At 40.0% G+C, this 19,049-nt stretch overlaps 3 protein-coding genes across 7 annotated transcripts in view; 1 reads left to right on the forward strand and 2 right to left on the reverse strand.

The window, feature by feature from the left end:
* Positions 1-9,596, forward strand: part of ALK (ALK receptor tyrosine kinase) — a 752,296-nt gene extending 742,700 nt beyond the window's left edge. Inside the window, 1 exon segment of the mRNA XM_050754032.1 lies at positions 8,484-9,596. Coding sequence (XP_050609989.1) covers positions 8,484-9,182 — 699 coding nt within the window. The 3' untranslated portion in view covers positions 9,183-9,596.
* LOC126933840 (protein FAM136A-like) overlaps positions 1-19,049 on the reverse strand; it is an 879,973-nt gene that overhangs the window by 699,894 nt on the left and 161,030 nt on the right. The window lies entirely within an intron of this gene.
* The window catches only part of CLIP4 (CAP-Gly domain containing linker protein family member 4), a 95,532-nt gene continuing 86,168 nt past the window's right edge, over positions 9,686-19,049 (reverse strand). For all 5 annotated transcript variants that reach the window (XM_050753982.1, XM_050753986.1, XM_050753984.1 and 2 more), the window contains one exon: positions 9,686-10,278. In XM_050753982.1, the coding sequence (XP_050609939.1) occupies positions 10,068-10,278 (211 nt within the window). In that variant the 3' untranslated portion in view covers positions 9,686-10,067. The remainder of the gene's footprint in view (positions 10,279-19,049) is intronic.

A 19,049-nucleotide genomic window follows, 5' to 3' on the forward strand; every position in this document is an offset into this window, starting at 1 on the left:
TTAAGGCCAGCCTTGCCGCCAGTATCACCAGTTGCCCGCTCAGGGCTTTGTTCTGTCCGATGATCTCCTCTTCCCTGTATTCACTTTCTTTCCCTCTCTCTTGGCTCTCATTCTGCCAGGATATCTAATTCTGAGAATATTTTAGAAGAGTCAATAAGCCACTATTTTAATTTTTGGGGCAGTCTCGCTCTCTTGCCCAGGCTGGAGTGCAGTGGTGCCATCTTGGCTCACTGCAGCCTCCACCTCCTGGGTTCAAGCGATTCTTCTGCCTCAGCCCCCTGAGTAACCAGGATTACAGGCGTGTGTCACCAGACTCAGCTAATTTTTTTGTATTTTTAGTAGAGATGGGGTTTCACCATGTTGGCTAGGCTGGTCTCCAACTCCTGACCTCATGATCCACCTACCTTGCCCTCCCAAAGTGCTGGGATGACAGGTATGAGCCACTGTGTCTGGCCTAAATTGTTATTTTTGTTTTGAGTGAATACAAAATGAGTATTTTTGAGTCAGCATTTTATGTTCTTTTTTTTTTTTTTGAGACGGAGTCTCACCCTGTCACCCAGGCTGGAGTGCAGTGGTACAATCTCTGTTCACTGCAGCCTCCACCTCCTGGGTTCAAGTGATTCTCCTGCCTCAGCCTCCTGAGTAACCAGGATTGCAGGTGTGTGTCACCACACTTGGCTTTTTTTTTTTTTTTTTTTTTTTTTTTTTTGTATTTTTAGTAGAGACGGGGTTTCTTCATGTTGGTCAGGCTGGTCTCAAACTCCTGACCTCATAATCCACCCACCTCAGCCTCCCAAAGTGCTGGGATTGCAAGTGTGACCCATCGCGCCCGGCCTACCCACTATTTCTTTAAATCCCCTCCTCTTCACTGTGACTAAAGACAGACACATTTTTCAAACTGTAGTCATTTTCCAGCCTCACTACTCCATCCTCTTACTCCTTTCAGCTCAGGTGGGTGACCTGGCATTTTTATCTATACAGACTTCCTACGTCAATTTATTGGGGGTTCTTTCAGAGACTTCGTTTAATGACATTAGGTTATTTTGTTGTAATATGAATGGAATACACCCACTTAAACATATATACCTTCTTAGGAGTATTTTTCTCAATAGTCTATAATATCCCTCTTAAAAGCAGGCAGTTTTTTTTTTTTTTTTTAGGTTGTATATATTTTTAAATTATACTTTAAGTTCTAGGGTACATGTGTACAACGTGCAGGTTTCTTACATATGTATACATGTGCCATGTTGGTGTCCTGCACCCATTAACTTGTTATTTACATTAGGTATATCTCCTAATGCTATCCCTCCCCACTACCCCCTCCCCACAATAGGACCCGGTGTGTGATGTTCCCCTTCCTGTGTCCAAGTGATCTCATTGTTCAATTCCCACCTATCAGTGAGAACATGTGGTATTTGGTTTTCTGTTCTTGTGATAGTTTGCTGAGAATGATGGTTTCCAGCTGCATCCATGTCCCTACAAAGGACACGAACTCATCCTTTTTTATGGCTGCATAGTATTCCATGGTGTATATTTGCCACATTTTCTTAATCCAGTCTGTTACTGATGGACATCTGGGTTGATTCCAAGTCTTTGCTATTGTGAATAGTGCCGCAATAAACATACGTGTGCATGTGCCTTTATAGCAGCATGACTTATAATCCTTTGGGTATATACCCAGTAATGGGATGGCTGGGTCAAATGGTATTTCTAGTTCTAGATCCTTGAGGAATCACCACACTGTTTTCCACAGTGGTTGAACTAGTTTACAGTCCCACCAACAGTGTAAAAGTGTTCCTATTATTTCTTCACATCCTCTCCAGCACCTGTTGTTTCCTGATTTTTTAATGATCGCTATTCTAACTGGTGTAAGATGGTATCTCATTGTGGTTTTGATTTGCATTTCTCTGATGGCAAGTGATGATGAGCATTTTTTCATGTGTCTGTTGGCTGTATGAATGTGTTCTTTTGAGAAGTGTCTGTTCATATCCTTTGCCCACTTTTTGATAGGGCTATTTTCTTCTTGTAAATTTGATTGAGTTCTTTGTAGGTTCTGGATACTAGCCCTTTGTCAGATGAGTAGATTGCAAAAATTTTCTCCCATTCTATAGGTTGTCTGTTCACTCTGATGGTGGTTTCTTTTGCTGTGCAGAAGCTCTTTAGTTTAATTAGATCCCATTTGTCAATTTTGGCTTTTGTTGCCATTGCTTTTGGTGTTTTAGACATGAAGTCCTTGCCCATGCCTATGTCCTGTATGGTATTACCTAGGTTTTCTTCTAGGGTTTTTATGGTTTTAGGTCTAACATTTAAGTCTCTAATCCATCTTGAATTAAATCTCGTATAAGGAGTAAGGAAAGGATCCAGTTTCAGCTTTCTACTTATGGCAAGCCAATTTTCCCAGCACCATTTATTAAATAGGGAATCCTTTCCCCATTTCTTGTTTTTGTCAGGTTTGTCAAAGATCAGATGGCTGTAGATGTGTGGTATTATTTCTGAGGACTCTGTTCTGTTCCATTGGTCTATATCTCTGTTTTGGTACCAGTACCATGCTGTTTTGGTTACTGTAGCCTTGTAGTATAGTTTGAAGTCAGGTAGCATGATGCCTCCAGTTTTGTTCTTTTGGCTTAGGATTTTCTTGGCAATGCAGGGTCTTTGTTGGTTCCATATGAACTTTAAAGCGGTTTTTTCCAATTCTGTGAAGACAGTCATTGGCAGCTTAATGGGGATGGCATTGAATCTATAAATTACCTTGGGCAGTATGGCCATTTTCACAATATTGATTCTTCCCATCCATGAGCATGGTATGTTCTTCCATTTCTTTGTGTCCTCTTTTATTTCACTGAGCAGTGGTTTGTAGTTCTCCTTGAAGAGGTCCTTTACATCTCTTGTAAGTTGGATTCCTAGGTATTTTATTCTCTTTGAAGCTATTGTGAATGGGAGTTCATTCATGATTTGACTCTCTGTCTGTTACTGGTGTATAAGAATGCTTGTGATTTTTGCACATTGATTTTGTATCCTGAGACTTTGCTGAAGTTGTTTATCAGCTTAAGGAGATTTTGGGCTGAGACAATGGGGTTTTCTAAATATACAGTCATGTCATCTGCAAACAGGGACAATTTGACTTCTTCTTTTCCTAACTGAATACCCTTTATTTCTTTCTCTTGCCTGATTGCCCTAGCCAGCACTTCCAACACTATGTTGAATAGGAGTGGTGAGAGAGGGCATCCCTGTCTTGTGCCAGATTTCAAAGGGAATGCTTCCAGTTTTTGCCCATTCAGTATTATACTGGCTGTGGGTTTGTCATAAATAGCTCTTATTATTTTGAGATACGTTCCATCAATACCAAATTTATTGAGAGCTTTTAGCATGAAGGGCTGTTGAATTTTGTCAAAGGCCTTTTCTGCATCTATTGAGATAATCATGTGGTTTTCGTCTTTGGTTCTGTTTATATGCTGGATTACATTTATTGATTTGCGAATGTTGAACCAGCCTTGCATCCCAGGGATGAAGCCCACTTGATCATGGTGGATAAGCTTTTTGATGTGCTGCTGGATTTGGTTTGCCAGTATTTTATTGAGGATTTTTGCATCGATGTTCATCAGGGATATTGGTCTAAAATTCTCTTTTTTTTGTTGTATCTCTGTCAGGCTTTGGTATCAGGATGATGTTGGCCTCGTAAAATGAGTTAGGGAGGATTCCCTCTTTTTCTATTGATTGGAATAGTTTCAGAAGGAATGGTACCAACTCCTCCTTGTACCTCTGGTAGAATTCAGCTGTGAATCCATCTGGTCCTGGACTTTTTTTGGTTGGTAGGCTATTAATTATTGCCTCAATTTCAGAGCCTGCTATTGGACTATTCAGGGATTCAACTTCTTCCTGGTTTAGTCTTGGGAGAGTGTAAGTGTCCAGGAAATTATCCATTTCTTCTAGGTTTTCTAGTTTATTTGCATAGAGATGTTTATAGTATTCTCTGATGGTAGTTTGTATTTCTGTGGGATCAGTGGTGATATCCCCTTTATCATTTTTTATTATGTCTATTTGATTCTTCTCTCTTTTCTTCTTTATTAGTCTTGCTAGTGGTCTATCAATTTTGTTGATCTTTTCAAAAAACCAGCTCCTGGATTCATTGATTTTTTGGAGGGTTTTTTGTGTCTCTATCTCCTTCAGTTCTGCTCTGATCTTAGTTATTTCTTGCCTTCTGCTAGCTTTTGAATGTGTTTGCTCTTGCTTCTCTAGTTCTTTTGTGATGCTAGGGTGTCAATTTTAGATCTTTCCTGCTTTCTCTTGTGGGCATTTAGTGCTATAAATTTCCCTCTACACACTGCTTTAAATGTGTCCCAGAGATTCTGGTATGTTGTATCTTTGTTCTCATTGGTTTCAAAGAACACCTTTATTTCTACCTTCATTTCATTATGTACCCAGTAGTCATTCAGGAGCAGGTTGTTCATTTTCCATGTACTTGTGTGGTTTTGATTGAGTTTCTTAGTCCTGAGTTCTAGTTTGATTGCACTGTGGTCTGAGAGACAGTTTGTTATAATTTCTGTTCTTGTACATTTGCTGAGGAATGCTTTACTTCCAACTATGTGGTCAATTTTGGAATAAGTGCGATGTGGTTCTAAGAAGAATGTATATTCTGTTGATTTGGGGTGGAGAGTTCTGTAGATGTCTATTAGGTCTGCTTGGTGCAGAGTTGAGTTCAATTCCTGGATATCCTTGTTGACTTTGTCTCATTGATCTGTCTAATGTTGACAGTGGGGTGTTAAAGTCTCCCATTATTATTGTATGGGAGTCTAAGTCTCTTTGTAAGTCTCAAAGGACTTGCTTTATGAATCTGGTTGCTCCTGTATTGGGTGCATACATATTTAGGATAGTTAGCTCTTCCTGAAGAATTGATCCCTTTACCATTATGTAATGGCCTTCTTTGTCTCTTTTGATCTTTGATGGTTTAAAGTCTGTTTTATCAGAGACTGGGATTGCAACCCCTGCTTTTTTTTGTTTTCCATTTGCTTGGTAGATCTTCCTCCATCCCTTTATTTTGAGCCTATGTGTGTCTCTGCATGTGAGATGGGTCTTGACTCTTTATCCAATTTGCCAGTCTGTGTCTTTTAATTGGACCACTTAGTCCATTTACATTTAAGGTTAATATTGTTATGTGTGAACTTGATCCTGTCATTATGATATTAGCTGGTTATTTTGCTCACTAGTTGATGCAGTTTCTTCCTAGCATCGATGGACTGTACATTTTGACATGTTTTTGCAGTGGCTGGTACCTGTTGTTCTTTTCCATGTTTAGTGCTTCCTTCTGGATCTCTTGTAGGGCAGGCCTGGTGGTGACAAAATCTCTAAGCATTTGCTTGTCTGTAAAGGATTTTATTTCTCCTTCACTTATGAAACTTAGTTTGGCTGGATATGAAATTCTGGGTTGAAAATTCTTTTCTTTGAGAATGCTGAATATTGGCCCCCACTCTCTTCTGGCTTGTAGAGTTTCTGCCGAGAGAGCTGCTGTTAGTTTGATGGGCTTCCCTTTGTGTGTAACCCGACCTTTCTCTCTGGCTGCCTTTAACATTTTTTCCTTCATTTCAACTTTGGTGAATCTGACAATTATGTCTTGGAGTTGCTCATTTTGAGGAGTATCTTTGTGGCATTCTCTGTATTTCCTGAATTTGAATGTTGGCCTGCCTTACTAGGTTGGGGAAGTTCTCCTGGATGATATCCTGCAGAGTGTTTTCCAACTTGGTTCCATTTTTCCCGTCACTTTGAGGCACACCAATCAGACGTAGATTTGGTCTTTTCACATAATCCCATATTTCTTGGAGGCTTTGTTCATTTCTTTTTACTCTTTTTTCTCTATACTTCTCACTTCATTTCATTCATTTGATCTTCAATCGCTGATACTCTTTCTTCCAGTTGAGTCAGTTACTGAAGCTTGTGCATTTGTCACATAGTTCTCGTGTTATGGTTTTCATTTCTATCAGTTCTTTTAAGGACTTCTCTACATTGGTTATTCTAGTTAGCCATTTGTCAAATCTTTTTTCAAGGTTTTTAGTTTCTTTGCGCTGGTTATGTAGTTCCTCCTTTACCTCTGAGAAGTCTGATGGACTGAAGCCTTCTACTCTCAACTCGTCAGAGTCATTCTCCATCCAGTTTTGTTCCATTGCTGGCAATGAGCTGCGTTCCTTTGGAGGGGGAGATGTGCTCTGATTTTTTGAATTTCCAGCTTTTCTGCACTGCTTTTTCCCCATCTTTGTGGTTTTGTCTGCCTTTGGTCGGTCTTTGATGATGGTGACGTACTGATGGGGTTTTGGTGTGGGTGTCCTTTCTGTTTGTTAGTTTTCCTTCTAACAGTCAGGACCCTCAGCTGTAGGTCTGTTGGAGTTTGCCTGGGTATCAGCAGCATAGGCTGCAGAAGATAGAATATTGCTGCACAGCGAGTGTTGCTGTCTGATTCTTGCTCTGGAAGCTTCATCTCAGGGGTGTACCCCGCCATGTGAGGTGTGAGGTGTCAGTCGGCACCTAGTGGGGGATGTCTCCCAGTTAGGCTACTCAGGGGTCAGGGACCCACTTGAGCAGGCAGTCTGTCCATTCTCAGATCTCAACCTCCATGCTGGGAGATCCACTGCTCTCTTCAAAGCTGTCAGATGGGGGCATTTACCTCTGCCGAGGTTTCTGCTTTTTGTTTAGCTATGACCTGTCCCCAGAGGAGTCGTCTACAGAGGCAGGCAGGCCTCCTTGAGCTGTGGTGGGCTTCACCCAATTCGAGCTTCCCGGTGGCTTTGTTTACCTACTTAAGCCTCAGCAATGACAGGCGCCCCTCCCCCAGCCTTGCTGCTGCCTTGCAGTTAGATCTCAGACTGCTGTGCTAGCAATGAGGGAGGCTCCGTGGGCTCTGGACCCTCTGGGCCAGGTGTGGGATATAATCTCCTAGTGTGCCGTTTGCTAAGACCCTTGGTAAAGCACAGTATTAGGGTGGGAGTTACCCAATTTTCCAGGTGTTGTGTGTCTCAATTTCCTTTGGCTAGGGGAAGGAATTCCCTTCCCCCCTTGCGCTTCCCAGGTGATGCAATGCCTCACCCTGCTTCAGCTCTCGCTGGTCAGGCTGCACCCACGACCCAGTGAGATGAACCCGGTACCTCAGTTGAAAATGCAAAAATCACCCATCTTCTGTGTCACTCACGCTGGGAGCTGGAGGCTGGACCTGTTCCTATTTGGCCATCTTAGGCACGCCCCCCCCCCCCCCCCCAAAAGCAGGCAGTTTTACACAAGCATATTTAAAATGATTCACTATAGAAATTACTAAAAAACAGAGAGGGAACTAAAGAATGTTTTAATGAGTCAAAGGTAGTTATTTTTTAAGTTTTGAACTCTTTTAATATGAATGCTCATGTGTTTTTCTATTACTTAGGTAACAAGGGTCTTTTCTCAATTTGCATAACATATTAATGAATTTCTCCAAATTTAATTTTTCTTCCACAAATTTTCCCTAATCTATTACTGTGAAAATGATCTAGCACAAACTTGTTTTTGTGAATGGTTTTCCTCACAGCACTTCAGCATTTCCGGGGTTGTGCAAAGGGTCCCTCACATCCAGACTAAAGAACCCCTGTAAGCCAGGTGCAGAGGCTCATGCCTGCAATCCCAGCACTCTGGGAGGCCAAGGCGGGTGCCTCACCTGAGGTCAGGAGTTCGACACCAGCCTGGCCAACATGGTGAAACCTTGTCTCTACTGAAAATACAAAAATTAGCCAGGGGTTGGGGTACATGCCTGTAATCCCAGCTACTCAGGAGGCTGAGGCAGGAGAATGGCTTGAACCCACGAGGCAGAGGTTACAGTGAACCAGGATTGAGCCATGGCATTCCAGCCTGGGTGACTAAGCAAGACTATCTCTAAAACAACAACAACAACAAAACATGCATTGTGGTACCTGCACATGTGACAATGTGGCACAGGAAAATTTATAATCAAGTGTAAAGTAACAAAATGGAAATGGAAAGCAGCTAGGAAGAGATCAAAAAATAAACCCTGTAGGCCAACATGGCATGTGTCTCCTCTCCTCCTTCCCCCAGCCACCACCCCCACATCATTATTGAAGTCAAACACATAGGATTTTTTTTTTTCAGTTGGAACAATTTTAGTGGAACTAGACTGGAATAATACAAATAATAATTTTAATTTTTTTTAAAAAATCCACTAATCTTTAAAAATTGGCCAAAGGTCTCCTCCTCTGCAAAGCTTTTCCTGCTCCACTCTGTCCCAAGCACCCATACACACTTCCATTATAGCACTTACCGTCTAAGGTCTTTGAGGATAAGGATGACTTCCCATTCATTTCATATACCCCAGTGCCTATAAGTTACTATATTCTCAATAAATACTGGTTTCTTCATCTGTAGAATATGTTTAAATAACATCATCTCTAAGGTATCTTCTAGATCCAACATTTTTTGTGTCTGAGTCAAAGTTTTAATCATTTCTCCTACGGCAGGACCCAGATGTAATCAACACTGCTTTGCCGATAGAATACGGTCCACTTGTAGAAGAGGAAGAGAAAGTACCCGTGAGGCCCAAGGACCCTGAGGGGGTTCCTCCTCTCCTGGTCTCTCAACAGGCGAAACGGGGGGAGGAGCGCAGCCCAGCTGCCCCACCACCTGTGCCTACCACCTCCTCTGACAAGGCTGCAAAGAAACCCACAGCTGCAGAGGTCTCTGTTCGAGTCCCTAGAGGGCCGGCCGTGGAAGGGGGACACGTGAATATGGCATTCTCTCAGTCCAACCCCCCTTCGGAGTTGCACAAGGTCCAGGGATCCAGAAACAAGCCCACCAGCTTGTGGAACCCAACGTACGGCTCCTGGTTTACAGAGAAACCCACCAAAAAGAATAATCCTCTAGCAAAGAAAGAGCCACATGAGAGAGGTAACCTGGGGCTGGAGGGAAGCTGTACTGTCCCACCTAACGTTGCAACTGGGAGACTTCCGGGGGCCTCACTGCTCCTAGAGCCCTCTTCGCTGACTGCCAACATGAAGGAGGTACCTCTGTTCAGGCTACGTCACTTCCCTTGTGGGAATGTCAATTACGGCTACCAGCAACAGGGCTTGCCCTTAGAAGCTGCTACTGCCCCCGGAGCTGGTCATTACGAGGACACCATTCTGAAAAGCAAGAATAGCATGAACCAGCCTGGGCCCTGAGCTCGGTCGCACACTCACTTCTCTTCCTTAGGATCCCTAAGACCGTGGAGGAGAGAGGGGCAATGGCTCCTTCACAAACCAGAGACCAAATGTCACTTTTTGTTTTGTGCCAATCTATTTTGAAGTGCCACCAAAAAAGCTGTATTTTCAAAACGCTTTAGAAAGGTTTTGAGCATGGGTTCATCCTATTCTTTCGAAAGAAGAAAATGTCATAAAAATGAGTGATAAATGCAAGGCCCAGATGTGGTTGCATAAGGTTTTTATGCATGTTTGTTGTATACTTCCTTATGCTTCTTTTAAATTGTGTGTGCTCTGCTTCAATGTAGTCAGAATTAGCTGCTTCTATGTTTCATAGTCGGGGTCATAGATGTTTCCTTACCTTGTTGATGTGGACATGAGCCATTTGAGGGGAGAGGGAACAGAAATAAAGGAGTTATTTGTAATGACTCAGCATGGGGAAAGACATTCTTTACTTGAAAAATCATAGACAACTAAAATGTCACTTTAGGTGACGGTTAGATGCTTTTAATTGTGCTGATTCATCACCAATTGTAACAAATGTTGTGAGTAGTTCCAGTAGTATAGCAGAAATGTGTATATACTCATCTAAATGAAATGCATACATTCCAAGTGCTTTGAGTAGGATAAAGCACCAATACAGATCCAGAGATTCAAACATCCTATTAATATACCTCATGCCTTAAGAAAATCCTCTTACTAAAAGTGAAAAACTGAGTGTGAGGTTTCCTACTGGATTTAAAACTCAAGATTTAAACTACTTATTCAAAAAATTTCCACTAATTAAACTTTCATCATTTAAAAGCAAAAATTTTAAGCAGCAGTGATACATAGAAGCATAGAAACATCCATTTGTGGGCATAAGTGTCAATACATTTTAGGCCAAAACCTTCTGTTTGTTTCAGTCATGGACTGACTACCAAACTCAAGTTTATACCTGTAGAGATGGACAGGGCCCCAGGAGGAACAGGCTGCTGGTGGTCCTAAGGAGAGGCACTGATCCAGTCTCTTTCCTTCCATGGCTAACCTGCGTTTTCTCTCCATCATGTGATCCAAGTACACTGGGAACACAAATGTGCTGAAATACACATAGCATAATTTGTATAGCTGTCAAAGACAAATTAAAACAAAGAATTTTTTCCCTAGGAGGCAATGAGGAAAGGAATTGTGGAACCCTTGAAGAGTTGAGGTTGACATTGACATGTTAGAGTGGGAGTTCTGAACCTGGTTTTCACAGATGAATTTTACTTCCATGAAAACGCATTGGGAATCTGTTCAATTTTACACACATACTTATGTGTGTAATGCTTAGAATGCTTTATCAGTAAGTCCTCATTTCATCCTCTTTCTGCTTCTCCTCTATCCTCATGCCCGTTTTCTTTCCTATTGGTAGCTATGCCAAAGCATTCAAGAGGGAAGCATTCTCTTACTACTTGCTAGTAACTAAACATTACCAAACAAAAGGACTGTGTGTGTGTATATTATGAAAGGTATATATATACATGCCTGTTTCCGACCCTCTGTTTCACCTGCATCAAAAGCATCACTTTCAGCGTGGGAAAGCCATTATGTTAAAAGCCAACACCAGACAACTGTTCCTTTCTCTGAAGGCAGCTGCCTTACCCTGGAGTTAGGAGTGTGCATCTGTAAAAGCCCTGATGCCCTAGGGGCTACCTTCCTTATCTGCTTAACTGCCGAAAATATTTTCATCCGAGATACATGAAGATGAAACATCAATGAACTCATCTCTAAATAAAAGTATCACTAAAATTTAGTTCATGCCAGGCACAAAAGTAGCCTAATCATATAAACATTATTTAACTCACAGACCACCTGAAGGGGCTCAAGAATATCACTTTGAGAAACACTCTTCCTAAAGGATACTGACAGAGGAGTTGTCAATAACTGAGGAAAACACTTCCATTTTAGATTTGTTACACCAGTAACCAATCAAGCTGGGAGTAAGCTATCTGGTTAAATAGCCATCTCTTTATTGTTATTCATGGGGAAAATATTACTTCTTTCCACTTTTAAGAACTATAAATCCATTACATTTTCAGGTTGTGCCTTTCTACCACTGAGATTGATTTGTTGATCTCTCTAATCGTCCTTATTGGTATCAACTTTCATGTAAATAATAGTCAAGTCTTAAAAGCTTGTATACATGGATAAGTAAATAAACAACTCCACACTGAGATGTGATGACCTCAAGATGTTTCATTTAACTTGGTGTAACCCATGGGTATCAGCATGATATTAATCTGGACTATTGTCCACTTGAATATTGTTCCAGCCATATGGCTACAATTCATACAGACACCATGGGCTTTAGTAAAGTTATTAACCATGATAGAAAGTTCCACCCAGAATATGAACGGGCACAATTAAAGTTTGCAGAAACTATGCTAATTAAACCATAATCTAGCATAATTATATCCTATGTTTATAAAGAAGCCCATCAAAAGTTCACAACTGTTCCACTGGGAAACTGGCAATTTGCGAGCAATGACCAGTTTGTTAATATGTTGTACCTCAAGATTATAGCAATTCAGACTAGCAGGAATAAACTTTTTAAAAAGAGTATGCTCTACTAAGTAGTTAAAAGGCTGGATTCTCTTTCCACCAGTTAGGGTCTGAGTTCTGACTCCCCTTGGGTTATCTGGCCCGTTGGTACCTCCATGTCTCCATATATAAAAGGAGGACAATCACTTCCCTTCCTCACAGCTCCTCAGGGAGATCATACACTGTGTGAAAGCACAAGCACCTCCTCTTATACCTTGGCAGCCCCCAAGTGAGGTGGGGCTGGGTGTGGGGGCAGGTATGTCTATGCCTCCCTGCCCTCATGCTCAGCTGTGGTTCTTGTCCCCGCTCACATCCAGCCCTCTCGGCTCTCCCGTTTGTGCCGTGTTTTCTTCGTCTGTCATTGGGTTTTGTTGTTTTAATTGACATATAATAATCATGTGTATTTATCGTGATGCTTCAATACATGCATGTATTATAAAAATCAAATCAAGGCATTTAGCATATCCATCACCTCCCACAGTTATCATTTCTTTGTGATAAGAACATTCAAATTCCTCTCTTCTAGCTATTTTGAAATATACACTATTGTTAACCACATAGTCATCCCACTGTGCAATTGAACACCAGCACTTATTCCTCCTCCTAACCCTAATGACAGTAGCAGGAGCCCTGCCAGAACCCAACTCCTTTCAGCGCAAAAGAAGAACGTAAAGTCTCTACCACAATTTCAGTAATTCTTTAAAAAAAATTTTGGCATTTCCACATAGTACTTAGTAAACCGTATAGCTATAAGGTATTATGTAACTAAAGTTAACTTTATTCTGTAAAACATGGGCCTTTATATCCAAATTCCCAGAGCACACCACTAAGAATTTCTAATGATCAAGCCATTTTAATAGGTTTTCAGTAGTAATAGCAGGATTAAAATCTGTTACAAGCTTTACAGACCTAAAAGGAGACGCATCCGAATTCATGTTACTCTAACAGACTACCCATGACAAGATTCATAAAATCGTATGAAGTGTGTTGTCAATCTGTCTTTAATGGTTTTTAAAATGAGTCCCTAAAGAACACACAATTTGACTTTGCTAATTTCTTTGCAGCAGATGGCTCCTGTGTTGTTGTGTGAACATAAAAAGCAAAACCAGCATTCCCGTAATCCTAAACATGCTGCTGTAAAATAAAAGATCATTACTGAGAACAAATAGAGAGGCTTCTATTAAGATTCTACTTTCATTTTGTGTCCTGAGTAGGGGTGTTTAATTTTTGACGCACTACTCAAGTAGTGCAAAACATTTTTCAGCTGTAGCCTGAAAACTCTAAAATATTTGAAAACCTTGGTAAGAACAAACTACTACATGAGGGGTGGGGGAGGGGGGGACAGGAAGTTGCATGCACTGTGACCACAAAACTGCAGGAACCACCTTCCTCTCTTCAGCATTCAGTAAATGTAAAACAAGTGTGTTACCCTTCATGTGGAAAAATGGCACTACAAGTCTAACCTCAGAAAAAGCACAAGTACCAAAATTAGTCTTTAGTGCCTTCACATGTTCATTTCTTATATCTCTCTTCTTGACATCCTCGGGCTCTCTCCCCATCCCATCAATTTCCTAAGACTTATTGCCTCCTTGTGAGAACTAACCCGCAGTTATTTTTCCTCCACACTCAATGTTCATTTCAGCTGGTGTTAGGTGAAAGACAGTCTTATTAAATGAACTCACATCGAAACCTTAGCAGCTAGGATAGTATTTCTCCCTAGAATATTTACATATTAGAAGAGGTTATTTGCTAACATAGATGAACATCAGATTGATAAAACTTCAGATGATTATATCATCTTGGATGGTTTAGCATTCATCAGTTACTTGAGAAAACAGCAAGCAGACCGGGCAGGAATGAAGAGAGTTACCACTACTAGACCGCAATTACCTACCTCCCTGACTCAAGCAAGTTACTGAAACTCATTTTCTTATATAAAAAACAAGGTCAGGAGTTCAAGACAAGCCTGGCCAACATAGTGAAACCCCGTCTGTACTAAAAATACAAAAAATTAGCTGGGCATGGTGGCAGGTGCCTGTAATCCCAGCTACTCGGGAGGGTGAGGCAGGAGAATTGCTTGAACCCAGGAGGCGGAGGTTGCAGTGAGCGGAGATCATGTCACTGCACTCCAGCCTGGATGACAGTGCAAGATTCACATCTCAAAAAAAAAAAAAAAAAAAAAAAAAAAAAATATATATATATATATATATGGTCTCAAAGACCCCTTCTAACTGTGAAGTCTGTGATTCTGTAAGACTTCACCTGTGTAAGGTAAATTCCAGCACCCAGCCATAATCAGTGGAGCATGACTGGTGTGTGCATGTGTCCTTGACCTTGACTCTTATCCCAATGAGACAAATTATATGTAATCTTTATATAGAAGTAGACCAGAGAGTTTAGTATCAGTCCTGTTTATTCAAAGATCTTTCTATTCAAAGATCTCTTTAACAAATCATCAAATCCTTACCATAGCAAAACGAGATTAATCAGGGATGATTTCCAGAAAGAAGCAAAGCCGGCAGAACTATGAGTCATGTCCATTTAATAACTTTCATGCTTTCAGTGCCACACCACTTATTTCTCTGTCATTACATTTGCTATAATGGCAACCTTATTAGCAAAGTAAAACCATAAAACTTACCTTTTATCACACCAATATTTGGTGGTATATCTGATGCACTTTCTTTTTGTCAGTTGACAATTTGCACCTCTCAGTGCCTATATTAGTCTGTTCTCACACTGCTGATAAAGACATACCCAAGACTGGGTAATTTATAAAGAAAAAGAGGTTTGATGGACTCACAGTTCCACATGGCTGGGGAGGCCTCACAATCATGGTGGAAGGCAAAGGAGGACCAAAGGCATGTCTTACATGGTAGCAGGCAAGAGAGCGTGTGCAGGGGAACTGCCCTTTATAAAACTATCAGATCTCATGAGACTCATTCACTATCATGAGAACAGCATGGGAAAAGCCCACCTCCATGATTTAGTTACCTCCTACCAGGTCCCTCCCATGACATACGGGGATGATAGAAGCTACAATTCAAGATGAGATTTGGGTGGGGACACAGCCAACCCATATGGTGCCCATTCCCAAAGTGAGGTGGCAAAGCCTACAGCAAGTCAGGTGTTTGAGAGCAGGAGGTGCCTGTGGATTCTGATGCTCCTCAATAAGTGCATCCAAGTGCCATTATGATGAGCAATTCATTAAGAACAGGAGTCCTCTCTCACAATCACCATAGAATTGGACAGAACCCCTCTTTTCAGGCTCATACAGATATCCACTGCCATTGGATGGCAATTTTTGGAAACCTGTTGTGAACCACATAGTTTTATAATGGATCCCTAGAAACAGGGAATCCAAAAAGACAGCCAATTCCAACATCCCACCAAGATAAGATTATGAAGACTGTGGGCAAATTTCCTACATTTTACTGCATCTAATAGTTGAGAAAAGAAACAATTTAAATCTTCTCGCATTATTCTCAAAGTAATATTTATATAGTATTTCACAGTTCTCAGAAGAAATAATTTTCAAGATAGAAATTCTTTTTCCTCAAGTATGCACCAGGAAACAGCTGGTGATGTTTTATAAAGGATAAGAAACTAAAGCAGAAAATTACGTTCGATTTTCCTTTGTTACACACCGGGGGGTGTAAAGTGAGGCCTCAAGAATCTCATGCTATTTCTTAATTCCCTAAGCTCTATTCCCTTCAAGTAAGAGAAAATATCATCTGAAAAAAGTACAATATTTTCACTGATATGTGTAATGTACTGGAATTCTTATTAGAAATCCATTTGTATTAGCAGGTTCAATAAAGGCAACTCTAATTTTTTGCTTTATTCTTCTGCTCTGTAATGCTCTATATTGTCTGTAATACAAAATCCACTTCCCCTTGCCATCAATATTAGACTTTTTATGACTATTAAAATTCATTTAAAAATTCATTTTAGGGTTTTTTTTCCCCCAAAGATACTGGATAGTAACAACCACCCTTCACAACAAGAACTGTCAGGGGCAGCCAATGTCATTAACACTGTTGACTGAGTTTCAAGCTGAATCTCAGAAGTCATACTAGAGAAAAGAATAAAAAGCATGGCATGAAGCTGTGCATATAATCTTAATATGATTCATCTCCATGTCAGTCTGATTTGATTTGTTATGTGAAAAATGATAATTAGTTCAGTCTTCAATAAGGTAAGTCTGTCTACTTGGAATAAAGTCATGAAGGGCTGGAACTGAAAGAACTTAACCTCCCTCAGATGGACACAGGCCAAGAACACAGCACTCGGATGGTTAAACCTTCTATGCTTTAGAAATGCCTAAAATTCAAATTCAGTACAGTATCCTGTACTCAGTTAGCTTGCTGAGTTCAATTGATCCCAATTGGATTTTATGTAGCCAGCTGAAACAACTCTGACTAAATATCTAATCCTGAGACCAAATTCCTCCTGACGCAGGAGTCTATTGGGGCTACGGTGGCAACACACTCACAAATCTGGGTTCATGAGGGATTTTAGAGCCGAACTTAAACCAGATTTATGAGCATTTAAAAAATGACACCAGTGATCCTTGGGAACAGATTATGTTTTCAGCTAACAGCCTCAATTTAAACACCTGAAATATCTTTAATAATTCAGAACGCCCTGCCCCTTCTCAGCACCACCATGACCACTACACTTGCCCTATTTGAAAGGTATAGTAAATGATGAAATTTGCTGCTGATTTATTGTCATGAACATTCTAATCTTTGGAAGACATTCTAAAAAGATAAAAGGAAAAAGCTTCTCCTACACCTTGATGCTGCTCTCAACAGAGAGCTATAAAACAAAGTTTCATTTGACCACACATAATGAAAGGATATTAATGTCAGTAATATGTGCCCCTCTACTCATATTCCACCATGTAGACTTCCTCTCATAAAAAGGAGCATTAGCAAAAAAGTATGATAGAACATCTTTTTGCCTAAGCAAAAGCATCATATTCCGCTTATAATACAATCTTAACATGTCCTGCAAGTTTAACTTGTTCATCCTATATATAAACTTCATCAGGAATGCTTATTTTATATTCAAACAGCATGTGACACTGTTTGTAAATAAGGCCTATGTACCAAGGGATACTAAACAAATACTAAAAATATACATGATAACGTGAGTTTTGTATTAACCACTGTATTTGTATTATAAATAAGTGTAGAGAAGGGCATGAAAAAAATAAAAAATTAATTCTTCTATTGGCTTGCAATGTGGTAATGGATATTATATGTCTCTGAGTCATTCAGTCATTTGTTATTTTGATAACAAATATCCATCTGGTAAGTAATTAAAAAAACTAGAACTATTTCTCAATTAAGAACGATTTTAACACAATAGGCTTCTAGCTATTGGTTGATGTGGTTTAAATATTATTATCACACATTCTAAATAGGTAGCCTCAAAATAAAACTCTGAAATAAAAACATCTAACACAGGCAGGCATGGTGGATCAGGCCTGTAATCCCAGCACTTTGGCAGGCCAAGGCAGGTGGATCACCTGAGGTCTGGAGTTTGAGTCCAGCCTGGCCAACATGGGGAAACCCTGTCTCTACCAAAAATACAAAAAAAATTAGCTGGGCATGGTGGTGGGTGCCTGTGTAATCCCAGCTACTCGGGAGGCTGAGGCAGGAGAATCGCTTGAACCCAGGAGGCAGAGGTCGCGGTGAGCCAAGATCGCACCATGGCATTCCAGCCTGGGTGACAGACCAAGACTCCGACTCAAAAAAAAAAAATATATATATATATATATATTATATTTTTTATATATAAAATATTATATTTATATATTATATATATATAAAATACTTTATAAATATATATAAATAAAATACTGGAGATCAACGTTATCCCCACTTGGGTATGATCCAGTTCATTCTCTCCACATTAGACCACACGTATTTCCACGTTCTGTACATTACCATCATATTAAAATAGGAATTGAAAGTTAGCACCAGGCAGAAGGGAAAGGGAGCTGACCCAGTTGGTCCTGCTGTGTCTTTCCTCCCCATTCCCTACTGCTGCACCACTCAGCATCTATTGTCTCTTACACGACACTCTTCAGGGGTAAGTTCGGGGCTCCTGGATTCAAACTTGTCCTCCTTCCTTCCATGTCTAAGAAAATTTACCTGTTCTGTGGCCTAGTCTCGCAAGGCCCCTTGTCTGAAGCTAGCTAGCTAGATAGCATATTTCCAACAATCAGTGGCCTTTACTGCCTTTGTTCACGCAACAAAACCGAGCGTCTACTAGGTATCAAGTATTATTCTAGGCGTTGGGGATAAAGTGGTGAACAAAACAGTCAAAAATCCACTCCTCAATCTAGTGAAGGAAGGAAGAAATAATAAGCAAGAAGCTGTAATCAGTAGTAAGCATGACCAAATGCTAAAGAGAAAATTAAAACATGAGAGGGGAACAGGGAGCTCTTGGGAGGAGGTGCCAGAGACTCACACCAAGATTACAACACCACGGTTCAGTCAGCAAACAGCTGTATCTCACCATTCTTACATACTTAAAAATATTCCCTCAAAATCACCCTAAATATAAAACAAAATATAAAAACAAAGTTTAGTAAAAGGCAGTTATTTCTATTTTCTAAATTCAAAGTGTTCCATCCTACACTAAATAAACAAGTGAAATCCTAACTGTAGAAATGTATTCTTTTCTTAAATGACTCACTATTCATCAAAACAATAATAGGAGGGTGGCTATGAACATACATTGTTGAGTAGAAAGCATGATACTTTTTAATATTCTTTATAGGGATAGGACAAACCCAAGCCATTACCATGAGGAAAAAGTTCAAAGCATATGTACCCTGAGTTACTGAGAAAAAGGAGAGTTGCAAATAGGGTAAATGACAAGATACCATTCCAAAACCACACAGCTTCCCTTTTTATTGATGCTCAAGAATTGAACTTTAAATGACATTTCATAAGCAAAACACAAATGAAAACACCTAATTTGCATGTATAATATATGTAAACATACATGTTATATGGACTTAATAATCCTCATCTAAATATAAAGAGAACTGGTTCTTTGACCTCAAAAATAAATTCAACGTTGGCATTACTGTTTTTAACTTATAGTGTTTTATATTTAACAGGAAAAATTATGAATAACCAAGTTTGGTGTGGTCATGGATTTCATGTTAAGGTATAAATAGAGTTTTTAAGAAATAATCTGTATAATAAAATAAGTTTACTTTTGAATCGCAGTACAGTCATTTCCTTCAATCAATAAAAATATTCC

The sequence above is a fragment of the Macaca thibetana genome, chromosome 13 (assembly GCF_024542745.1).
Source record: "Macaca thibetana thibetana isolate TM-01 chromosome 13, ASM2454274v1, whole genome shotgun sequence".
Classification (NCBI taxonomy): Eukaryota; Metazoa; Chordata; class Mammalia; order Primates; family Cercopithecidae; genus Macaca; species Macaca thibetana.